The following is a 27,354-nucleotide window of genomic DNA, read 5'->3' as shown; positions in this document are numbered from 1 at the left end:
AACTTTTCAGAAAACAGTAGAGGTACATAAATACAAAAGGACTTAATTTTAAAGGAATTTATTGGAAGAGATTTTTCATAGAAACTATATTAGACAGACATTTAATCGATAAATAACTTGTTAGTGCTGTATATTTACATAATTGTTATGCTTCTACATTTTTCTTTATTATCAGTAATATGTGACCTAGTGTCATTATTTAGTCAAATTAGACACTGATAACCAGTCAAATTAATTAATGGCCACTGAGTATTTTTAGTCTAATACAAGGCTAGTCTACTAAAAAGGGGTTGCTTTAGGTCTTTAGGGGCCCTAAACTAATAGATTTATAGGGTCCAATTTTTAACCTAGGTAATAAAAAGTGACAATTATGCATAATTTAAGGACCATGGTATTTATGAACACAAATTAACTTTTTAGAAGGGGATTGGACCCCTAAGCCGCTGCTTAATCTAGTTTGTACGGAAACCCCACCCTGGAATATAAATGTTATCATTGTATACAATATATTTGTAATAAAAATATCAAGCATTTAAATGAAATAGTTCTACAAAAACGAATACAATATAGAATATGCTTTTGCCAGTAGCCTGGACTCACCATCTGGCACACCATACAAATGCTTGGTGTGCCTGATGGCTAGTCCAGGCCTGCTGGCAGTAGTATACACTACATTGTATTAACGTTATTTTTGAGGGACAGGGCTAGGTTCAGATTAAATGGGATGGACGCGGATGGGGATTGGGTAGGGAGTGAGCATGGCTAAGCAGCGCTCCAGTGTCCTAGAGAAAGAAGAGGTTGATCCAGAGACTCTGGGTCAAACCCGAAGATCTCCCAGGTGATTTTTTTTTCTTTTAGTTACTGCTCTCTATATAAAATTATATAAAAAACAAAACATAACCTATTAAGTGTCTTTTTGCATCACATCAACATAAATTGTTTCTGGCTTACTTTTGAGGATGCATCATTCATAAATTAAACAGTGATAACATTAGTGATGTATACTATAACGAGTGCTGTATTCTTGCAAAATTATCAGAACTTTATATAGTAGAAAAAAATATTCTTACCATAAAAGAAACTTTGATTTTTCTTACATCGCTAACATACCTTTCTTACTGTATCATGCAGAAACAAAAAGCATTTTTTATTATTATTTCAACATTTTAGTACTGTCATTCCTCTTCAATCACATATCCATTTAGTGTCTCTTTGGAGGTTCCGAATGGATTTAGTGATATCTGTGTGAATTGCTAAATCTATTTTACAATGGATCCATTATTAAAAATCATACCATTTGTGTGTTTTTTTTGATAACTCTGAAATAGGCAGACCGATGAAAATATACGAGGCAAGCTATAAGATTTTATTACTGCCTCCAATCCTCTTGTAATGCTTTCTACAAACCATGTAAGGTGCTAATGCAGTGAGCTACTGGCTGTCTTTAAAGAATGTTATTGACAGATTCTTTCCTTGGTAATGTTTTCAGATAAATGATTAGCCATGGGTAGCAATATAACACTTAGGAGGCTGTGTACGAAGCTCCCAAACCGGGTGTTTTGCTGTTAAAAAGAACCTAAAAGTGTCACTTGCAATGAGTATCTCTTAGTATAAATGCATGAGACTATTTTGGTCTTGTGTATTTATAGGATACATGGATTTTGGTTGAGGGAAACAAAACAAGGGATAAGTTAAACTTACTGACATGTTATTGTGCTTAGCCACCCTGCAATATACAGTATGGGCACAAATGAAAAAAAAGAAGTGTTATTCCCTATGTTGAAGATGTTTGTGTATAATAATCTTAATATTTTACAAATGTCTTTGTTACATTTTACATATCTTACCTGTCCTACATTAAAAAACAATCAAACAATTGGACCTTGGAAAGGGGAAGCATGACTGCTGTCCTATAGTCCTGTAACAAGCGGATTAATCTAAATTCCAGGGGCTGCTGAAATGACCACTATGTACATACAACAAAGCATTTAATCAGCACAAACCCTGGAAATACTATTAAAAATCACCATCTGAAGCATAAATATTATGGATTTGTCACACTGTATGGCCATATACTTTGACAGAATCCCAAATATTTATTCTTAAATATATGTGGTATTCCTATCCCTTCTATATTTTTATAAACATAAACTGTCCATCGGCCCCCATGCTGCTGAATGTTATGTGAGCATAAAGACTTAAAGTGCCAGGGCTTCCCTGTGATCACCAGTCCGGCCCTGTATTGGGTTAATGCTGACAAGAAGAAATTTGCGGTTTTATCAGAATTTGTTATGTTAACCCCTTTTTAGATTTTGTGGCTCAAAATCTGGAGCTTTTTTCACTTATTTCCCATGTTTGCTCAATCATGATTCCCTTTTTTAATTTTCATACTACCTTTAGCAGTGAAAGTGGAGGTCAATATGGGTAAGGAGCATATTGCTCTCAGGATACTGTTCTGATTATTGGAATTACCTGCATATTTATTGTTAATGTCAGTAGTGCTTTATATATTTGTCAAATGCAAAGGTGCACTCCATAGTGAGTATTATTAATCATGCACTTTTTGATAGTTATAGAATTGATAGGTGCACTCTATATAGAGTAATATACAACTATACTTGAATGATTTAGCACTTTATGATTCTTATGATGGTTTACATGCACTTGAGACACTTTATATATACATAGCCATATTTCCTCCATATGCTCTTCTAAAAAACCTTCCTAAAACCTCTGTTGTCTATATAATGAAATATTTTATATATGTTTTTTATCAATAAGTTTTTGTACAATAAAATAATATATTTTATATAAGGGCTTGTGTAGAACTCTTTTTTTTTGCAAGGTATATACCTTTAGCAGTAGAGTCTAACATTTAGTATGACTGATATATTAAAAATGAAAATATTTTTAAAAATCAGTTTAATTTTCCTATTTAAATTATCACTATATTAGTTGACAACAATTGAGTTAAATAGTCATTAACCTTTAATAACATTAACTTAAAATCTCCCATTTGAGCAGACAGCCCACTTTTATTTGGTTAACTCAAATCACATATTATATGGCAACTGCAAAAATTAATTTTGTCTGACCTTTTGTAAAGTATAAATGTAAGGGATATTATTGTCAGATTACATGTTCAGTTGAGATTTCAGGATTACATTGCTATATAAAAAAGGTTGGGGAGAAATCAGATACTGGGTACAACATTATGACCACTTATAATAAGACACAATATGCCAATGGAGAGTAGTTAATTTACCTTTAATACTACATAATGATGTAACATATGAAGGGCTTTATCGTGACATCCTACCATCACACATATCTGAGCTTGTTGTACATCCTACTTCAAATACACAGGATTTAATAACTCACTTGCCCCCTCAGCAGTTATAAGATCCTCCACTTTGGCATCCATTTGGCAGTCGGCATTCCATTTCATCCCAAAAGAGTTCAATGGGTTTAAAGTCAGAGCACTGTGCAGGCCACGCAAAATCTTCCACACCAAACTCCTCAAATTATGTCTTTATTGACCCTTGTGCTGGAGAGGCTTTCCCCAAATGGGTGCCACAAAGTTGGAAGCATACAATTGTCTAAAATGTCTTTGTACCCTGTTGCATTAACATTACTACCCACTGGAACTAAATCTTGAAAAACAACCCAAGACTGTTATCTCTCCTCCACGAAACTTTACAGTAGGTAGTGTTCTCCTGGTATCTGCCAAATTCAGACTCATCTGATCAAACGTGATCCATCAATCCAGAGAACACGTTTCCACTGCAGTGTGACTTCAGTGGCAGTGTAAGTTTCTGTAGCGAGTGAGTGATGGATGCAAATTCTCAAAGACATATTCTTCCCAGAATAGTAGAGGCTGTTGTAGCTGCAAAGGTGGGTCCAACTCCATATTAATGCGTATAGTTTTGGGATGAGATGTCCAACAAGCTCATATAGGTATGATGGTCATATAGTGTATCATGCATACTTCACAAGCTCACTTTTTTTTTTGAAAAGTAAAGAACTATTTAAATTCAAGATAATCCTTTCTTTTTAAAGATGTTACATTAGAATGAAAATTTTAAACTTGATATCAAAAGATGTATAACAGAAGAACATAAAGAAACTGTATACACACTTCACCCAACAAACTATTCTCAAATTACTTCAATTCAGCCGTAATCATGTCAAATCTGGCTGCTAGATTAAGTTTTCTGGGTCTGAATTTAATAGCGTAGCCCTAAGGATATAAGAACCACTCTGGAACATTATGTTTTTTAAAAAAAATAAGAAAAACGAAGAAGCTAAAATTGTTTCACCTTTGAGACCACTGCTTTTCCACACTTCGATGATAAATCATCATGAATGACACTAACCGAAATGAGTTTGATATTCTTTTGTATATTTGTCAACATTTTAAAGCATTCAGCATCCAGCAGAACTTTCTGAGCACTCCTTGAAAAGATTGAATGGCCTTTCGTTGGTTGATATTTCACATTATTTGATTCGTACTTGTGAAAGTTTGTATCTCTCTTGGCCCTAGCAGAATAAATGTTCTGTTTACAGGTTGGTTCTAATGACCAAAGCTAACAATGCCAGTAGTCCCTCAAGCCACTACCTTAACCCTGTAGATGCAAAAGTCATGCACAGTATTTTCTATGTTTAGAGGTTTACTTGCCATATGACTTTAAATGGTCCATTTCAATTTTTGATTCCTGCACGATGTAATAGTTGAAGAACAGATCAACCTTTTATTTATTTATTTATTTATTAAATTTATTTGCAGTACTGCGATTAAAAAGGGAAGGAGTTTTGATGAATATGGGATATTATATATGTTATGAAATTGGTTACCACAATGTATACTTGTATACCTGTATCTTAGTTGCTTGTCAGATAATAAAGGTAAAATTAAAGGAAGACTACGGTCTTTAGAGATTGTTGGGTTGGAAAGTGCTGCGTGAGCAGACATTTCAGTCCACTTTAAACGGCTGGCAAAAAGCAGGTGAGGGGTTTATCTGAATTCAGGACTACACAAACCAACACAATGGCTTCTTCTAGTAGTTTTTATTTAGTTGACATATATGTGATAAAAATTAAGACTATCAAAACAAATTGGAGCTTGAGGTATTTTTCACATTTCATTTCACAACGTTTGAAGCAAATATTTGGTTCTTGTGTCGGCAGATTTCAAAGACCACTTTTTGTAATGCACATTACCTTGACTGACCTCCAAATGTACAAACATCTTGAACCCTATGGGAAAATTATGGTCACAGGTACAGATATACACAAATGTGTGAAACACAAGTGCATGTAAACTAAGGCCTTATTAACAATTGGGAGATTATACTACCATCTTGTGACTATACTTGGTATGAAATATTTTATTTACTGCCGGATTTTCATGTCTTGAGTAAGTGGCAATTGATTGTTCAAGTCTAGCCCTGTTTATTCAGTGCCAGATTTTAATGTCTTGAGTGGGTGGCAATTGATTGCTCAAGCCTAGTCCATAACATAACATATTTATGAGGTATTTTCCTTTCATACATATGATGTAGTTTCTTCACGCCATACAAATATTTAGTGTTTATAAGAATATAAGAAGTTTCATTGTTTTAATTAAAACAATTATAAAATTCTCTTATTTCACACACCATTGTTGGGTTAAAATATAAAAACATTTTTTTAATCTGCCTTTTTATGCTTTTTTCAAACAGATACCCTCACAAACCTTCTTTGAATCAATGTAAGGTGCAATCAGTTGTGATGCTTACAATGTATATGCAAATGTAAAAGCCAGACTGTGAAAAAATATACTTTCACTTGACTAAAGAATGGCAATCAGCCCTTAAAGAAGGAGTCAAAGCTTGTTTTGGTGTATACTATACTGGGTAGCATGATACTAACACAAGCAGTTAAATCAGAATAATTATAGAACAGCATATGAATAAATGAATCTGTATGTCTTGTGGCTTAAACTTGTGGCTTGTGTCTCCCCCTTATCAATGCATGGTATTTTGTTAGTATATTAAAAGTGTCTTTCCTTCCAACAAATTAGCTTAACAAGATACTTACACTATTAGTATATGTCACCCAAGTGGTGTCTTCTGGTTGTGTTCATCATTGTGTTCCCTTTTTGCCACCAAAACAGCCCTGACCCGTTTAGGCACGGACTGGGCTAGGCCTCTTAAGGTGTGCTGTTTTATCTGGCACCAGGACGTCAGCAGCAGATCCTTTAAGTACTGTAACTTGAGAGGTGGAGCCTCCATGGATCAGACTTGTTTGTCCAGCACATCCCACAGAATGAATGACAGGACCCAAGGTTTCCCAAAAGAACATTGCCCAAAGAATCACACTGCGTCCGCCTACTTGCCTTCTTCCCATAGTGCATCCTGGTGCCATGTGTTCTCCATGTAAGCAATGTACAGGCACCCGGCCATCCACATGATTTAGAAGAAAACGTGATTCATCAGACCAGGCCACCTTCGTCTGTTGCTCCGTGGCCTAGTTCTTATGCTCACGTGCCCATTGTAGACACCCCCAGCATGGGCACCCGGACTGATCTGTGGCTACACAGCATCATACGCAACAAACTGTGATGCACTGTGTGTTTTGACACCTTTCTATCAGAACCAGCATTAACTTTTTCATTAATTTGCACTACAATAGCTTGTCTGTTGGATTTCACCACATGGGCCAGCCTTCGCCCCCAAGTGCATAAATGAGCATTGGCTGCCCATGACCACTGCATGGAATGGTACGTATCACCCTACAAGAGCTACAGTTTTGGAGATGCTCTGACCCAGTTGTCTAGCCATCACAATTTGGCCCTTGTCGAAGTCGCTCAGATCCTTACGCTTGTTTATTTTTCCTGATTCATCAACTTTGAGGACGAAATGTTGCTGCCGTAATATATCCCACATAATGGGTATAATGTTAAGGCTGATCGGTGTATGCAACATTATCAACACTATGGGAACTTCCCCAGGTAGGCTATCCAGAGGTCTCCCTTCCCTGAGGAAGTGGCTTTGTTAGAGGATAGGTCTAGCTCCTGAGAGCGTTAAGGAGTTAAACACTCCCACCTTGTTATTAAGGACATCTTCGTTTCTTTAAATTGTTATTAATAAATATGTGGCATAAAAATAAACCTATTGTACACTTTACTGGGATAAAAAAGACAATGTTGTCACCTTTTCACAACCGACAAATAAATACAGGTGAACTCTGTTCTCTGAGTCTACAAACTGTAGATAAAGAATACGTGGAACTTACCCCCACGGTTCCAAAGTAGTGCATGTAGCGAAAAGTGCATTTTATAACTCCTAAAACTGACTGATTGTATCTTCTGAATAATGTTGTTTTAGCCTAAAATCATTCTGATAACAAAGAAAGGGTCCGATGGGAACGCTGACTAACCAAATGCATTTTTTTAACATTTGTGTTTTGCTTAAGGACTTGTGTCACTTTGAAATGACCTTTACTGACTGGACCGACTTCAAGTTTTATATTTAGTTTTAACATTCTGCCGGAGAAGTCTTTTTTTTTCTATGATAGAATTTTAAATTGGTGGGACAACATTAAATAACATACACATCTTCATGGCAACGTGAGGTGCTTTTTAAACAATATAGAATAAGGTTCTGAGCTATTTTAAGATCATATTAACTAACTGGAAAAACATCAATTTAATAAATAATAAATACAGCAAGGATATTGATGTTTATATTTCCTAAATGCACTTTAAGCCATCGACTAAAACATTCTGTCGGTTTCTATGAAATGTTTCCGCTGACTTCTCTACACTGCTCCAGTTGTGCTTGGTTGCTTGATTATTTTATAAAAAAAATAGATTATTTTTAGATAATCCTTAATATCCACTTGATTGTATGCCTCACCTTTTGTTCTGTAACTCAAATTGTTATGTTATATACTACTTGTTACGTCCTGTCTACCCATTGTAGAGCACTACAGAATATGATGGCGCTATATAAAAAAATAAATAATAAAATATCTAGAAAGAAAAACCATTAGAAAGAAATAATATATTGCAGACTCACATTGCCCCTCACCCCAGGTCTAAATGTCATAATGTATTTTGCTTCAAAAACTCAATAGTCTCGATTTAACTCAAGAGTTCCCCTTTAAGAAGGAATATTAAATGTTTTTGTGTGTTTTTAAACACATGGTTTGTTAAACAAATTAGGATGGGTGATCTTTACCTAAATAATTATTCTCTTTTGTTAAAATCAATATGATATAAGTATTTCCTAATACATTTCTTTTCTACAGCCTGTTTTTTTGCATCTTCAAGTGATAATACCATCGAAGAAGATACACAAAAGCAAATATCAAGCACCTAATATATACCTTTCTCAGGCCACTCACCAGGCTAACTTGACTGTTCTGCTCTCTGGTATCCTGGCTTCGGCTTGGCCTATGAATATAACTGATATCTCCTAGCCTGTCCTCTTCTCATTTATCATTATCCTACTTCCACCACTTCTGACTACGGTTTGTCTGACTACTCGTGTTTGTATAACAAGCTGTTAACTGTAAGAATCACAAGACACACTGCCACTAGAACCCAAGGCATCAACCAGTTGGAGGGTGAAGAACTCTTCCAGGGCCTTTGGTGTTCCACTGGTCTGGCAGACTATTCAGGTCTCTACACCAGAACTTAGTGCCTGACAACCACAGCCGAAACCTTCGTCCTTATTATGGTTGCCCCAGTCATTCCCTAGATGCCCATTAAGGCAAAATGATAAAAGCCCACAGCCTATCTACAGAATTATAATTAGTGGACTACCGCTAACAACCCTTATACAATAGCACTTGGTGTTCATTTTGGTTGTGTGTATCAAGATTAAGGTTTAATAAATTGTTACCAAAGTCTAAAACAATGAGCCTTTATGTATTTCCCTATATAAACTGACATCCAACCAAGCCAACCAAAAAAGCCATACAAAAGTATAATATGCGTGGGTTCACTAAATGAGAAAAAGGGAAATAACGGTTCAAGAAAGACATACAAATGTCCCTGGTCCTGTAGCGTAAAACAGCCCTGGTCCTTAAGGGGTTAATGCTGTAGGAGGAAGAATAAAACTCACTATTATATTCTAGGAACTTTATGAATTTTGCCTACCAGTTCATTTTTTTTATCTGTGAATAGGCCAGCAAGTTAGTGTAAATCAGGAATGATTGTCCAGCAGTTGCACCATAGCAAAAGAAAGGGGTATTTAACTGACATATACGGATGCTAAGCCTCACCGTGATCACTAATTTAAGACAATAGTTACAAAATCGTGTTGTTTCCCCAGTAGGTCATTATAAAAAAGGCTCAATTTGGAATATGATGTGAGTGTTATACATATGCGATTACATAGTGCTAAACATGTTACCCTGGCAATTACCTTTTGTTTATATATTTACAAAACTTTATCAAACAGAATGCTTTGAACATCCGGTTAAAGTTAGGTAGGAAATTAATTTTGAAATTTATAGTTTAAAATAAAGTATAAAAATCCCCTCTTTTGGCTGTGGCTTAACCCTCGAACAGTTCTAAATAGCTATCTCAAAGCTGTGACCAGGTAGAGAACGTGAATCATGAGTTCCACAGAGATAAATGTTCCATAACTTTAAAAATGCTCACTGTATTAGGTGGATCACAAAAATATTTACCTGCATTATATATGTGCCTAAAAATTGGCAGATAATACTGCTCTAAGACGTTTTAAATTCCTTTTCATTATGCTGTGCTGTACAAATATTATATAAAAACAGTAACTGCATAGAGAGCATTAAAATGATATGAGTATTGATTGAATTACGGCATTTACTATTCAAAAGATGACTTTGGGACTTACGAAAAAAATCTATGTGATCAAGAGAACTCTGGAGATGAAAGAACAAGATGCCTGATAAATATGTGTGCTCTCTGTGTGATGGAAGGGAGATTCAAATTAATCTTGATGAACTTTTTTACTCAGGATACAGTACAGACTGCAGTGAAATTCACTTGAGACTATATGACAGTCTCCTAGAAGGATAGAAAAGTTAAAACAGATTGTAAACCATTGCTGAACCTGAATGCTGCAGAACCGGTATCTCTATGCATTAAGAATGGATACAGGCACATTCTCTCTCTTTTTTTGTATGAACTCTCTATTGAGGTTTAGTTGGGTGAATCATGTGGCGCATACCTTTTTTCTTTTCACAGATATTGACTTGGTCTGAATGTCCAACCACTTATGTCAAAATACAGTACAAAATACTTGTATTTAAAAGAACACTATAGCCTTATTTTCATGTTAAATGCATATTGGAGTCCATTTTGAATTTTACTACATGCCAAATTATACAACTTTAGTTAGTATTTCATGTAACGTCTCCATCAGCTACCTCTACTGAAAGCAGGGAGCCTACCATGGAATGCTTCTTTTGTATGCTCAGTGGAGTTGTACATTTTTAGGCACATTTTTAATGTTTTCTATGTTACAATCACATTGCTGCATTTAGGGGATTGTGTTTTTGGTTCACTTAGTACATTGAGGGATTTAAAAGTTATGGAAGTTTGCTTTCTGTAGGTTCGGGGGTAAACCACAGCCAAAATGAGGTCTTAACAGCTGCTTTATAGATATTCAGATTTTCTGTCTAAATTTAATTGGATGTTGAAAATATTTGCTTTGATAAAATTGTGTTAATAAAAAAAAAAAAGGAATTTTTCAATATAGTTGGACCATGTAATTGCTTATGTATAATGTTCACATCATGTTTGCCTTAAAGGGGAACGCTCACCATTTTTTATTAGTTTATCAGTATTGGATTATCAATACATTTAAAAATATATTGCGCTGTTTTCCTATTTCAAAACAGTTGAATTTTAGTAACTGGGTGGGAAACAGGGAAAAGGTAGAAAAAGCTGCGTTGGAGACCCAGGGAAACAGAACTTCATCTGTAAACTGTTTAAGTCAGGAGAGTCAGACCCATTTATCTTTAATACATGTTAGCGGGCAAATTGGAGAGATCACTGATCTCTCTTTTACCTGGCCCGCCGAACAGTGGCTTTACAGGAAGCTTGATCGCCCAATAGGGCAACTGTCTGCTATGTGGCAGAGAGCTGCATCCCGTTGGACCTGCTGACTTAGGCCTAGTTGATCTAGGCCAGAATAAGCCAATGACAAAGATCCCATGTCTTTAAGAAAATAATGTATATGATTTTCAGAATCATCAGTTTAACCATTTCCCCCTACAAGATCATTTTAATTGAGCAACCATATCCTGAGACAAATATTAAAACATTCAAACTTTTTCAGTCTCCCTATGTTTTTTTAATGGCTGACTTAAAACCCATGTTTTTCTGCTAGTTGGATGTCACTTGTGACAATTATTTCTCATTGGTTTGTTCATTAAATGTGTAGTGTAAAAAAAGAAATAATTTCCAATTTCCAAATAGCAGGAAATGGCGCCTTCTCTTTTAAGCTTTCCTTTTTGATCTAGCAGTTAAATAAAACGCACTCAGGGAACAGCACTTCCAGACAACAGAGAGAATGCAGCAAATATCAACAGCTAATCTTTCTTTTGAAGAAATAGTCCTACATATCACAGAGGTTTCAAAGCTAATGATAAAACAAAAAGCCTGAAGGTACAGCACATTTACCTGTACCACAGACATAAAAAAATGTTTCCATACTCTTAAATAACTGTGTCTCATTCACACAGCACAAACCACTTTTAACCAGACTCATATTTAATTCAAACAGCTTTTAATTAAATAAATTTTTTTCAGATGCAAAAAAATCCCTGGTATTTCACATTAAATGTTATAAATTCCAGATATTTAAAGCTTGCTGCTACTTATTGTCGATATTATAAAAATATTAATGACATATAGATATGAGTAGCTTCTACATTACATTGCACACACATAATCCCATTTAAGTTTCGTACACCAACAGAAAGCATGCATTGCTTGTATGAATGCACGCATTGGTTTTCTCCTCACCTCACAAATATATTGTACATGCACTAACATCACCATATTTTCACAGAAAGCAAATTGGGTACCTGCGTAATTAAATATCATAAAAGACATGTGGCTTAACAGTGGCTCCAGCTCTATTACTAATATAGCTGGAGCCACTGTTTACCTGTTTGAGTCCATTTAGAATTTTCTTTTCTGCCGTTACTTTTTATGCAGGGGCGGACTGGGCCGGGGGGCAGGGGGGCAATTGCCCCCCAGGCCGCCCTAAATCCGGGCCGGTGGGCCGGACGGACGAGCATTCAATGCGGCTGCGGCCGCAAAGTTAAAAACTAAGCGGCCGCGAGCAGGATTGAATGCGGCCGTCATGCGTACCTGGCGTGGGGGGGAGGGGGGCGGTCCGCCCCGGCTGCCGCTCATCTGAGGGGTGCCACCAGGCCGGCACGCCTTCAGAAACGATGCGCGCGGCACAACATTGAAGCCACGCCCACCGTCTTCCGCGCTCAGTGCACCGGAAGGACAGGAAGAAGAAGAAGAGGAGGAGGAGGAAAAGTGAGAGTGAAAGAAGAAAAGGTAGGAAAGAGTGGATTAGTAAGTGTGTGAGAGTGATGGGTGTTATGCTGAATGTAAGTGTGTGAGAGTGATGGGTGTTATGCTGAATGTAAGTGTGTGAGAGTTATGGGTGTTATGCTGAATGTAAGTGTGTGAGAGTGATGGGTGTTATGCTGAATGTAAGTGTGTGAGAGTGATGGGTGTTATGCTGAATGTAAGTGTGTGAGAGTTATGGGTGTTATGCTGAATGTAAGTGTGTGAGAGTGATGGGTGTTATGCTGAATGTAAGTGTGTGAGAGTGATGGGTGTTATGCTGAATGTAAGTGTGTGAGAGTGATGGGTGTTATGCTGAATGTTTGTGAATGAGGGTTTCAGATAGCATGGATGTGTAAGTGTTGTAATCACATTCCTTTCATGCCCAGATTCCAGCATGTAGTGGCTGCCTAGGCATGATAGGAGTGTGATTGCTGTTATAAATTATTTTTTGGTCCAACTTCGGTGTGTTAACACTTTTATTGGACAGAATAATTCAATGACAGTATTAATATATATATAATTGCAAACAGCAATCACACTCCTATCATGCTAAGTCAGCCAGCACATGCTAGAACCTGGGCATGATAGGATTGTGATTGTTGTTATATATATGTGTGTTTGTGTGTATATATATGTTAATATTGTTGTTGATTTTTTTGTCTAATTTTGGTGTTACTTTTAATAAAGTATTTTAAAGTTTTTTTTTGTTTTTTTTTTCAGTTTTGGCCAAGTGAATGCTGAATTTTTAGTTTCAGTCCAGAATTTTCATTTCGTTGCATCCCTACTATATACTATGCCAGTCACTAAAGTGGTAAGCCTACACCACATCAATGTTTGGCTTAGTATATAGTGATAGGGGTTGTCAGTGTCTGGCTCAATGTATAGGCACACATTGACGGTGGTACCGCATAATCCCTAAGCATATAATGATAACAAATATGCTGTACCCCTGTCAATGTTTGCCTAACCATAGAAACTATGCAGTTTTAAAGTGTGTGTGTGTGTGGGGGGGGTGCCACATACAGGGTCTGCCACAGGTGCCAAATACTCTAGGTACCCCCCTGCATCATGCGGCTGTCAGACCCAATGGCCATGCCTCAGCTCCTCTTCCCACGTCTTAAAAGTGGTGGGATGAAGAGCTGAGGCATGCGGTGCGTGCACGCCGGCCACTTTAATTTCATTAGGCGCTGGTGGAGTGACTGCCGCACGACGGCCGCTTTCAATGTCGCTCGCAGCCGCTTTGATGGTGCAACGGGCCAGTTGACTAGACTTGCCCCCCAGGCCTTAGGCTGCCAGCCCTCCCCTGTTTTTATGCTTTGTGTTTCTAACCTGGACAGTCCTAAAATCAAAATTACCTGTTTATGTTTGGACAAGTGAAATTGACTAGGTACACAGCTGCTGAGGAGGTCCAAATGTTTTTTTTGCTGTTATCTTCCCACTTTTACACTTTTCTTCCCTCCTTTCTTTCCTTTTTTTCTTTTCCCTGTTGTTGCTAATCTACTTTTCTCTTTCTTTTCCCTTCTTTCTCTAATTTCTCTCTCCTCTGTTCTCTCCTTTTTTCACATCAGTCTGTTTTATCTCTTCACCTGTCTTTCTCCGCTCCTTCATGTATTTAATTTATCTCTCCTTTTTCTTTTTTCTTTCTCATTTCTCTCCCCTTTTTTTCTTCTCTTCCCACACTTTAGCTTAACACTGCAAACCATGCTTATGACCGCTTCGCTGAGCATAACCTTTCAAAGAGCGTCCAGGAAATGGCTTGGCAAAAGGTGGCAACCATAGTTTAGGGTGAGGAGTATTTTTTTATGCACGATGGTTTTTGGCATTTAAATTCAGCCTTACAAGTGACTGAGCCATCGGAAGCTTCCTACTGTTTTATATAATGCATTGTGTGGAGCATAGAGTATATTATATAACCATTATTTACAAATATGTGTTTATGGCTCAGTGGTTCCCACAATATTTTTCTATAATATGAGCCCGTTTATTCTGCCTTAATATTTGACTAGAAGCTCCAAGGGGCAGCTCTTTATTGTTCCAATATACACACAGCATATGTGCCACAGATTAATAACAGCACATTTTAGTGTTGTTGCATGGTCCTCCAGCGAATAAAAGAGTAAGGCTCTGTTCTGTTTTTCAACGAGAAGATAAAAATAATTTTTATGTACAGTACTTAAATATGTATACATTTTTAAAATCATGGCTTAATTTTTTTTAAACTAGAGTCATCTTTGTCATCTTTTAAATTTTTCCTTAAATGTAGTAAAAAGGAAATTTAACTTGAGTTATTTCTATAAAACAACAGTAGTTGGAGAATTACCTGTAAATACACTGGAAATAAAAAGGCTGTTTAGTGGTACTGGTCTTAAATACAATGTACTATGAAAGTAGGAGCACATAGTGGTAATTATATAGTAATAAAATATATTTCAATTCATGAGCTATCTAACCTCAAAGGGTGGTTCATGTAGGAACAATGGAACAAGTAGACGAAGCGTAAGATACATGTGCACTGATGTGAGCTTTAATCTGAAATGAGAAACCGCATATGCGGTAAATGGAATCCAATGCAGTCTTTACTACAGCATTCGTGGTATAATCAACCTACATATTGTTGATGGGCATTTGAGGTTGTTGTACTTTACTGAAGGTAATTAAACAGGGACTTGCTTGTTATAGATGACTAGGAGGTATTATCAAGGCGGTGATGGAAACAGAAAAATCACATAGCTATGATAAGGTGCAATGTACTACAGGGGGAAACAGGCAGAGTCAATTTTCTTTGGGGGATTTTAGGATAAAAACATCTTTTAAATTAGAAGGAATTCCACCTTCAAGTTTAAGTAAAACACATAAAGCTACGGTTAATGTAATTTTAAGATATTCAGTATATATTTATATTTTTATAATAAATATATTATATAATGTATATATTTGAAACAATCACGGTGATGCTTGAAATTCAAGAGAAGCTATATAAACATTCCTGGGAACTCCAGATCACTTTCCTCTTTCTTTAGGCAGAGGAGCAGTGTTTGATTAGCCCCAGACTGCATTAAGTGGTAGCAAAGTGAGTGAAGAACCAGAGAAAGTAAGCAGGCAGTTTTCCCTGTCCAAATTCCTCTTCTGGGGAAGCAGGGCTTCACATGGAGACTCTAGGTTATACCTGGAGACTTCTAGGGTATGACACAACTCCTTCTTCATTCTGGTGACCATGGACACTAATATTATGTAGTGTAATTGTAGACTAACATATTATTGGTGTTAACTATAAATAAGTCACTATTATAATCTTTCTGTTAGCCATAATATGTGTTCATATATATCCCAACATACAACTGAGTGTCACATTGATTTGCAACATTGCTTGTGTCCTCTGAAATCCTTTTATTCTAGAATTGGTCTCAGCATAAAGCATCAATCCTAAATTCTGCCTTTGGAGCCTTATTTCTTAAATTCATTATTTTGCATTTGCTGGTATTGAATTGTATTTGAAAATGTTTTTTGTCATTCCTGTAATTGATGAGACTGAGCCATTGGTCTTTTGGGCACCATTTGCTGCGATAAATCTGGATACATCTGTACAATGTGTTTTTAGACAGTGTAGATTTATCTGATGTTCTAAGGAAAGTGTGAGCCAGAAGGTTTTCACGGACTTCTCACTAATATGCATTACTTATACCCATGTTGATCTGTAGATATATATTGTGACAAACCATAACTAAGACTGAGGTGGTATCTGGGATTTTACAATAACCCCACAGTGTTCTAGGGTAGGAGGGACTTAGATTAATTAATTAATTAATAAGCATATGCCTGGATTAATTAATTAATTAATAAGCATATGCCTGTTTTATTTGCACACTCCTTGGCAGGGTGACCTGAACAAAATAAACAAAGTTGTTTTGCTCACTATCCTTGTGCAGCTTGTCTGCTTACCAATTTATATAATGCAGATATCTTAAAGGCAGTCTGACAGCTTCTTCACCCTGCCCTGCCCACCCATGGATCTAATTATCAGATACCTACACTGCTCTTCCTCATACTCCACCCAGGGGCCCAAAATACACAGAATCAAGGATAGCAAGTACTTTTCCACTATACAGGTCAGACACCATAACAATCTGGGTCCCAAACGCACACAGTTTAAGACAATGCTTTTCACTCTATAACTTTCAGTTGCTTCTCTCTCTTCATTTAATCCCAGAAAGACTTGATGATGTTGAGATCAGGGCTCTGTAAGGAGGAGACCATTAATTCTGACCATTCCCCAACTCCATTTGCAGAATTGCAGCCCCAAACTTGCAAAAGCCATCCACCATGCTTTACTGTTGCATGCAACATTCATACTTGTAGCTCTCTCTAGCCCTTCAGCGAACAAACTTCCTTCTGCTACAGCCAAATATTTAAATTTTTGACTGATCAGTCAAGAGTGCCTGCTGACATTTTTCTGCACCCCAATTACTGTGTTTTCATGAATAGTTGAGTCGCTTAGCCTTGTTTCCATAATAATGCATATGTCTTTCATATGTCGCACTAAGTTTACTTGGCCAACCACTGCGTCTGCAGTCCACAACATTTTTTGTGCTTATTCAAAAGAGCTTGGACAGAACATCTTGAAACTCTCATCTGCCTTGAAACTTCTGCCTGGGAGAGACCTTGATGAAGAAGTTTAACTACCTTGTGTCTTGCTCAGTCTTGTCATGGTGTGTGACTGTTGTCTGCAGCAACCTCACCTTGTTAATAAGATTTGCTATTCCTCACTGAGTTTTTATCTTTCTGCACAACTGTTTCTGTTCAGTTAATGACCATGTTTCAAACTACATGTTAAATTGATGATCATTAGCACCTGTATATATACTCTGTCCTTTGGTTTTTATGCCCTAGGTGTATTATCCCTCACTTATCAGCATTAAGTGTCCCTCCAGAAACATCAACCCTGTTGCAAATGTTTGTGTCATCAGCAAAAAGACATACCTTACCATGAAGACCTTCTGCAATATCACTAATAAAAAAGAATGGGTCCAAACAGAATTCCTGAGGTACCCCACTGATTACAAGACCTTGCTCTGAAAATATGTCATTGACAGACAACCCTCTGCTGTCTGTCACTCAGCCTTCCACAACTTCATTTAATACATTTGTGTTCTTAAAGTGAAATTAGAGTCAAATTGCGTGTTAAATAAATATCATACGATCCTTCATCAATCATACTTCTTTGATCTAATTTTTATGATATCGTCTATTTATTTTAAGCTATTAAACTTGGTTATTAACTTAATCAGTAGCTCTTTCTTTAGAATGTGCATGGGTTATCCAAGGGGACCATGTATAAGTCTTCTGTGTAGGACAGTGTCAAAAGACTTACTGAAATCTAGATCCGCAATGTCTACTGCACCACCTTGATCAAATATTGTAAACCCATGTTGTTTTTGATCTTGAAACCATCTTATCCTTTAACATAGTTTCCATTCATTTCCCCAGTATGGATGTAAGACTTACTGGCGTGTTGTTGCCAGACTCCTCCCTACTTCCTTTTCTGTGAATGGGCACAACATTCGCTAATTTCCAATCCTCTCAGACGACTCCTGTTAACGATCATTCATTAAATAAATCTGTTAACAGTTTTGCCACCAAGCTCTTTTAATAACTTTGGGTGTATCCCATCATATTTGTCTCAACCTTAGAAGAAGAACCACCGCCTTGATAAACTCACATGTATCAATCGACTCAGTCTTTTTTCCTGAGGTCCCTTTCCTTCATTTTCATCTGTAAAAACTGAACAGAAATATTAATTGAGACAGTCAGTTAGACTTTTATCCTCTTCTAAATACCTTCCTTCTATTGTTTTTAATCTTAAACCTTAAACTTGTTTTACTTTCCTTTTCTCATTTATATATCTAAAAAATGTTTTATCCCCCTTTTTTGGATTTATTAAAGGCTAACTGTGGAGTATCACAGTGGTTTCTTTTTGCTTTTACTGGCCAGCTTAATACAATTTTCTGCTACCTTCAATAATTCAACTTTTAAATAATCCAATTTCTCCTGGACTCCACTTAAATGGCACCAGTTTGATATTCTCATCTATCTAAAATTTATCAATCTAAAACTTTTGTTTGTTATGGCTGTGATTGACGGGTCCAACAACCTGTGGGAGTTTTTTTTTAACTCTGGCCAATCAGGATTTACAAGAGAAAGCATTAGGTATATAAGTGTGCCGACACCATTTTTACTTTCAGTAGCAGCAGTTACAGACTGATGGGAGTTGGGGTGTAAAACAGTGACAATGAGCTTTGCAGAGGCTGAGGTTGATGCTCATTGCTCACCTACTGTAACAGACTGTCATTTATGTTATAATTTGTTGTATGCATGTTCTGAGTTATTGCAAGTTTTAAATGTGGATAGGGTTTACACCAGTGGCGGAACTACCGGGGTCGCAGGGGTCGCGACTGCGACCGGGCCCCGGCGGCAGGGGGGCCCAAGCCAAGGGGCCGCCCGAAATCTTTTTTACGTTTTTTTTTTTTTTTTAAATAAGGCAGGGGCGTCCAACATGCGGCCCGCGGGCCAAATGCGGCCCGCGAGACCTCGAGGTGCGGCCCGCGTAAGATCGGCAGCCAGGGAAACCGATCTTACAAGAGCCGCACCTCAAGCCCTGCTACTTACTTGTGGGAGGGTCTTCTGGACAGCACAGAGGAAGCGGAGTTCACGTGACATCCTACTTCCTCTGTGCTTTAGCAGAGAAGGCAGAGGGAGGCAGCGCCCCCTGCTGAAGTCTGTGAGCGGCATCGAGGAGCTGCAGTGCAGGTAAGGGGGTAGGGAGGGTGTTTGAATGAGTGTGTGTGATTGAGGGAATGAATCTGTGAATTAATGATTATATGAATAAATGAGTGTGTGTGTGTGTGTGTGATAGCATGGATGTGTAAGTGCTGGAACCTAGGCATGATAGGACTGTGATTGCTGTTAGCAATCACACTCCTATCATGCCAAGTCAGCCAGTACATGCTGAAACCTGGCCAGCTGCCCCCCTTGTGTAGTGATGCTGCCAGCAGTATGGGGTCTGCACTTACAGCCACCCTGTACCAGCATGTACTGGCTGACTTGGCATGATAGGAGTGTGATTGCTAACAGCAATCACAGTCCCATAATGCCTAGGTTCCAGCATTTACTGGATGGATGTGTTAGCGCTGGAACCTAGGCATGATGGGACTGTGATTGCTGTTAGCAATCACACTCCTATCATGCCAAGTCAGCCAGTACATGCTGAAACCTGACTAGCTGTCCCCCTTGTGTATTGATGCTGCCAGCAGTATGGGGTCTGCACATCACTTACAGCCACCCTGTACCAGTGTGTATTGGCTGACTTGGCATGATAGGAGTGTGATTGCTAACAGCAATCACAGTCCCATCATGCCTAGGTTCCAGCATTTACTGGATGGATGTGTAAGTGCTGGAACCTAGGCATGATGGGACTGTGACTACTGTTAGCAATCACACTCCTATCATGCCAAGTCAGCCAGTACATGCTGAAACCTAGCTAGCTGCCCCCCTTGTGTAGTGATGCTGCCAGCAGTATGGGGTCTGCACATCACTTACAGCCACCCTGTACCAGCATGTACTGGCTGACTTGGCATGATAGGAGTGTGATTGCTAACAGCAATCACAGCGAACACAGTCCCATCATGCCTTAACAGATTCTCGCATCCGGGCCCTGAGGCGTCTAGTTACGCCCCTGGTTTACACTGTCCATGTTGCAGTGGGAAGGTGTTTGGGGTAGGACTGAAGGAAATGGTCTTGGATATGCTGGTCATAACAGTCATACTGGTCATAACAGTAATACTGGTCGTAACAGTAATACAAGGGAGCCAGCATATTAACAAGAGTTATCAGAGTCCATCCTCATATACAAGGTTGTTTAGCAAACCCCCTGAAAAGGGCATAAGGTCTGTATATTTTTCACTTTGTATTAGTAATATGCAAAAGATAGATAATTTATGGATAAGTCATTAATGCATATTATTTGTATTTTGTTCAGCTCTTACGGTGAATTTTTGGAGTTAAAGGAAAGTGTACAATAAAGCTTCTTAAAAATCATCAGTAAAGTTTTGGCCATCATTCAGACGGGGTCTGCTACACCTACCACACTGCAAGTTAATTAATATTTTATTTTAGTGCAGAATTTTTTGGGGGTGGATTGGAGAAGCTGTAGTGAGTACTGTATTGTGTTACAGAGACTGCAGATATTTTGTCCCTGTCCCTGTTCCTGAGTAGAGTTAAGATGATTAACACAGTTGCCCATTTATGCTACTAGCCAAACCTGTAATTTGTGGACAGGTCAATTTTTTATTATCATATAATTTATTATTCTTCATTGATGAATAAATATTGGTGACAACACCAGGCATTATAATATATGCACCTCTTTGACTGTCCTTACTTTGGGGAAACCGTTTTTTTTAAAATGTAACATTGGGTAAATCCAGTCCTGCTCCATAGGACTGCAAGTGCCTATGATATGCCAGTGTCTGCCTGCCCAGGCCTAGTGCTCTACTACTGCTGCTGCTGTGTCCTCACTCTGGGGGAACCTTTTTTAATTTCTATAATATTGGGAAAATCCAGTCCTGCTCCACGGGGCTTTATGTGCCTATGATGTTCCAGTGTCTGCCTGCCGAGGCCAGGTGTTATACTACTGCTGCTGCTGCACCTCTTTGACAGTACTTACTCTGTGGGAACCTTTTTTTCCTTCTAAGCAATTTCACTCACCGTGCACATGTCTAGCAATTATTGCTTATTTAAGTTGCCTTTAATTTAGCATGTGCACCTATGTAAGCCCAAAGAAAACCCTTGTAAATATATATATTTTAGACCTGGGGAGTTTCCTGTGGGCACATTTTATAGTTTTGCTATAATTACATAAAGGGAGGATTAGGTATCAGATGCTGGAGGATACATGTATACCTTCATGTCAGCAGGGATAAGCCATTTTTGCCAGCAGGCCAAACACGTGACCTCAAAATTAATCAAGTGGTACATAAACATGATAAAAAAACTGATTTGCTTAATAAATAATTATAATATAAGGCAAAACATGCAACACATACATGATATAATGGTAAAAATTATATAAAATAGAAAAATACTTTATTTCCTCATGAATGCAAAACTAAATAGTAAAAGTAATGATAACTAAGTAATGTTTTTAAGCCCTCCATTACAAAGCCCATATATGTACAGGCTCATGATGCAATGCGTTCTTGCCAAAACTTGTAATAAAAATTAAAAATAAAATGTTTTTATTGAGTCCTAAAACTTGTGGTGTATCTTCCCAAAGCTAACGGCATGGAAAGACTTAAAATATTAGCATTTAAAATACCCATGGGGTGTCTAGTTTTCAGAAGTATATGGTTTGATGGGGTAAATTGATTTGGCCAAGAAATTAGAAATACACATTTCCACAAGTATGGCACATTTGCGTTTTTGCTTGCATTTTTCAGCTGTCGTTCGCAGTTACATCATTTGGCCATTTAAGCTTTATTTTTTTACGTAGTAGGTATGTGAACAGTATTGATAACACTGCATGAAAGTGCAGAATGTTATGATAACATAGTATTTGATCCACTGCACAGGAATCACATTAATAAGGTAAAATGGATCTGGTCAACTCATTCCACGTGATGTAAACTGTCAGCTTGTATTACTATTAAAATAAATACATAATTTTGTACCTTATCAATGTTTGCAAGGCAGTGACAAGCAAAAGACCTGCCAATTTATTTCTAACTATTACTTATTTATCATTAGCGGCAGGGGGATACGGCGATAAATTATTCTTTACAAGAATACGATTTCATGATAATGTGATGCCAATTTAAGGATTAATGAGTAAATTATGCCATTTAATGTAAATTCACAGTGGAACATTAAAGACTTTATAATGAGTCCTATTTAGACATACAGTTTATTATTATAAACTGTTTTCCAGTGAACAGTAATATTACTTATTTACCATATGCTGTCAGAGGTGGGCCCAGGGGGCAAGGAGCCAAATACCACACACTCAGCTGGTGCAAATTCTTCAAACAGGGGCAGTCTGGATAGGCCCACTCACACAGATAGGAGCACAGTGGGGCCATGTAATGCAATGTTACCTGAATCTGTGACAATATCACTGCCCGCAACTCTGGGCAAGGTAAAGGTGCAAGGTGTGATATAGTGAGGTGGTATTCTTTAGTATGAGTAAGTATGTGTGTACAGACACTCCGAGTGAAGCTCTGCTTCTCTGGGTCACTAAGGCCAAACTCAGGGTTGTGTGAGCCCCACTTCCCCATTAAAAATAGCCTATGTCATTCTGGGTCGCGGGGGCCCCACTTCCCCATTAAAAATGACTAAAAAAGACTATGTCCCGCAACGTTTACTAGACCTCCAGCAACATCGGGGGGGGGGGCTCTGGGTAGCCAGGTACATGCATGAGTGTATGTTCAACTTAGTGTGTGAGTGTCAACGTGTATGTGTTAAGAGTGAGTTTTGTGTTAATATGAGTGTTGTGGGTGTCTCCGGTCTCTATCTTAAAAAAATCACTAATGTTGGAAATTTCACCAGATGTAAATGATTATTATTTTAACGTTAAGTTTAAGACATCAAATGTGTATAAAGCATATAAGGTAATAAAGCTGTTATTATGTTTAACTAATTATTGTAATTAGAGTACAATACAAACTACATAAAATATTAACAAAATATATTTATTAAAGCTACATAATTCTGTTTCTAGACCTCACGTGTAGGTATGTTAGTATTAGTTATGTTAGCATTTCACACAAATTATATTCCACAGTTTATTCACCATATTATTTGGATTATTGCTGAATCTAACCTAATTCACCTCATCTGTTTTCCTCACCAGCTAATTTAATATCCTTTGCTCCATTATATATCCCAAAAGCCACTGAGAATAAAAATGTGCAGCCAGTCTAGGCCCTAAGGCCTATGTATCAAGATGGCAGGCTGGCCTTGGTTTCTCTGGGGAATAAAGAGCCTGAAGGGTATTGGACACAGTGACCTGTCTGCACGAGATGAAAGAAAAACAGGAGGGCTGTAAGACTGATGAACTAACCTGTCACTCACAAGACGAGTATGCCAAATGCAAAGAAGAAAATGAAAATGCACGGTGAGCTAATTGAAATAATAATAATGGAAACTGTCAGGGAATACCTAAAAACATGGAAATCATGTGTTTTTTTTATCCTTAACAAGAATCTGAAATAAAAAGAAAGGCTTTGTTTATTACTTATATAACATATTGTTTTTATACCTATCTAAATATCTTTCAGATTTTTTTTAAATTTTCACTTTAGCTTTATTTTCTTCTAAATTGTTTTATTTAATTTATAAGCTCAGATGCTAATTTTGCTTGCAAAAATTTTGCTTGTGTTGCTTATAACTTATTTTCAATTTTAATATAACATTGTTGATGCTAATTTTTAAATTATTATTACATTTTATTTATAGTGCTCCAGGATATTTTGTAGTACTATCACAGTTAGGGGGGAATACAAAATTAACAACATTATTCATGCCTTATTACCTTTGATATTACCTGGATATTTGTTGGCTTGTTATTCCCTTTCATGTATTTTTATTTTTGTGTCTTCTCTGGCAAGTGTACCATCAACCTAACAAAGTATTTAAATTAGCATTTTGTTACAGGTAGACAAAACTTGATAATCTATACATAAAAAATAATAACAATATGAACAAAGGTAAGACTTGTTGGGACAGGAGAAGGGGTCCCTGCTTACAATTTAGTTTGAAAATGAAGCTTTTGTTTATTTGTTCAAATGAACCATTAGCCTAATTTGACCATTATGAAGCCTACATATTTCAAATAATAAACTTTGTTCTTGTGCAACTTAAGCAGATCCTGTATTTTTTTATGTTTTTGGGGATGGGCAATTGCCAACATGAAATATGGGAATAGTAGGGTAAAGCTATACAGATATATACAGATATATATAAATATGAATTACAAATGTACCCAGCATAACACAAGAATACACATGCACAGGAAGTCAAATTATTATCATGTAGATGCACTTTCAAAGGCAAAAGGTCAATCTTGGCATTTCCTTGTCATTTATGTTTTTCCTCAAAGCATTATGGGATATCTCCATTATAAAATAAAAACAGCTACACATTTCAGAGGGATGAAAAACCTTTGCTGGAAATCATCAGGAAGATACAATAACCAAATGTATACATAAAACAAACTGAAAATCATACTTTTTATCAAATATATATTATCCTGGATTCAATACTGTTTTACACAGATATACATCCAAGAGATATACTGTCTTGGTGAGAACAGCAAAAAACAGTTAGAGACATTTTGTGATCTATTATGCTATTTTTCATAAACTAAATTGGATTCTTATATATACATATATGTGTGTGTGTGTGTATATATATATATATATATGTATATATATATATTTAATACACGCTATCTAATAAATAAGCTAAGCAAGAATAACTTTGCCAAGTTTTCTTTCACGACACTTTTTTTAATTTAATGAAATTAATTTAAAGATTAAAATGGGATACCTTAGGGTGCTGCCATTTTAGGTAAAAAAATATTGCTTTTGTTTTTCATAAAATCTATTTAATAAAAATGAATGGTCCCTTTCACTCTAAATTAGAGATTAAAAACAAAATGTATCCGTTTGAGGTGACGAAAGTACACATGTTTCATACCATACAGGGATATTGCAAGGTTAATATATATATTATACGTGCAGTTCCATGATATGTTCACTACTGTTGAAAAAAAAGCCTTAACATGTAAATCTTTTTAAAAATGTAAGCATATAGCACAGCTGTTATAACAATTAGAAGTAACACATTAATGCAACAGGTAAATTAGACTGGAACATTACCAAATTAGCGACAGTTACACAGAGTTGACATAGGCAGCTTAATTAATTATTAATTAATAGTAAACTATTCTGTAAACCGGTGTCAGACTTACATATAATAACATATTTTAAGATATTATAAAGCAGTTACTTTGTAAAGCCTGTTTTATTCAGCTATTAAATATGACCTGCCTTCATATTAATCTAATATTTTTTTCATTTTTCGATTCAACTTATTAAAAAAAAGAAATTGTGCTCCATTTTTATATTTTTTGCAAGTCACTAAATTTTTTTAATGGCTCTGATTTAAATAAACGCTTATTCTAACAACTTAAATGTCTGTGTGCTTAAATAGCGATACTTTGAATAATAACAGAAATGCATTAAAGCCAGACTTTTCATCTTATTTAAACCAAATGCATTTGGAAAACTAGCTTGCTTTATGCCAATTTCTGACAATTTCTAACAATAATTGTTAACAGCCCACAACATGGGAATTCAAACTTACAGCTTGTATCAGAACATGACAAATATTTTTTCCTTAAAAATCCACTTTGCTCTGCAACTTTGTAATCCGTTATTTCACACACAGATGTGTAGCATTATTAGTAAATTATTTAGGATTGTTTAAAACCCTTAACAATTAACAAAAAATAAACCTATTTTATCCTAAACTGTGATCTATAATGTAGCTTCATGGTTTACATATATCAAAAGGGATGTGGAACACGTTCTTAAAAAAAAAAAAAAAAAAAAGGGATACATTAACAGCTACATACAAGCACAATCACAAATATCAAACATTACAAATACCAGCAATCTCTGTAAAGTAAAAGGAGGACTCACTGACCCATTCGGAAGACAAAAGACGGCGGAATGGTAAAGCTGTAAGAATCAGATTGTGAGGCCTCTGAGAGATATTGTTCCGACATTTCATCTCAGCAGAGCCAGACCTGTTCACCTCTCTGGATACAAGCAGGAGAGAACTAAATAGAGCTGTTTATTAAAGCAACTGCACTGGAACACATTAGGAAGCTTGAGCAGACCACCTGGACCTTTCAAATCCTAGCAGGGCTTAATTTGCAAGCTGACCCCCAGGCACAAGCTGAAGACCACTAGGTCTACTAAAATAATTTGGATTTAAAGTGTTAAAGCACAATTCAAACAGTTGATGCCAATATACCTTGTATACATACACATATAAACAGAGATGTCATAGTGAAATAACTAAATGTAGAACAACGTTAAGATATAAAATTGGGCTTTATTGTTCACATTTTGTTTTGAGGACTATTTTCATATTTAAATAAAGTGAATCACATACTAAGGTGCTACTGAAAAATAGCACTAAGTACAGAAAAGACATCATTTTGCCCTTCTGACATCCCATTGCTGGCGTGACTGGTTGCTGAAAATGCAAGACAAAGGATGGGTACTATGAACATAAATTTATAATGAGATGGAGAAACCCTGGCAAGATAGAAACAATTAAATAAATAACTACAGAGGGGAGTTGAGAAATGGCTGACACCGTACCTGGCCAATTACAGCTCGTATGGTCCCCGTGTCCTGCTGCTGAGCTGATAGAATGCAATCCGTAATATGTGGTCTTTGAATGAGAGGATGGGGGTTTCTGGCGTGCATCTGTCAATCAACTTCTATACTCACAACCATCAGTAAAAGCAAGGGGGGAAAAGTCAAGCTGGTCTACACCAAATACGATGAAACAGCCATGTGACCTCCAACCCACACACAAACGCGGACACACTGAATTACACTAGCAATGCATTGTATGAATTTTCTACGGACATAAAATGACAGTGACAAATATCCAATACAGACTAACTTGAAGCAAGACAGCAGATGCTCACAAAAGAC

At 36.9% G+C, this 27,354-nt stretch overlaps 1 protein-coding gene across 1 annotated transcript in view; it reads right to left on the bottom strand.

Annotated features, from left to right (window-relative positions):
• The window catches only part of LOC149286664 (POU domain, class 6, transcription factor 2-like), a 275,293-nt gene extending 248,173 nt beyond the window's left edge, over window positions 1-27,120 (bottom strand). Inside the window, exon 1 of the mRNA XM_089493834.1 lies at window positions 27,013-27,120. Within this exon, the coding sequence (XP_089349960.1) occupies window positions 27,013-27,120 (108 nt within the window). The remainder of the gene's footprint in view (window positions 1-27,012) is intronic.
• Between the last annotated feature and the right edge of the window lie 234 nt (window positions 27,121-27,354).

The sequence above is a fragment of the Sceloporus occidentalis genome, unplaced genomic scaffold, assembly GCF_023333645.1.
Source record: "Sceloporus occidentalis isolate IW3139 unplaced genomic scaffold, rSceOcc1.0.p SCAF_67, whole genome shotgun sequence".
In the NCBI taxonomy this organism is placed as follows: Eukaryota; Metazoa; Chordata; class Lepidosauria; order Squamata; family Phrynosomatidae; genus Sceloporus; species Sceloporus occidentalis.
The sequence above is the reverse complement of the archived record's forward strand: the minus strand, read 5'-3'. Positions and strand labels throughout refer to the sequence as shown.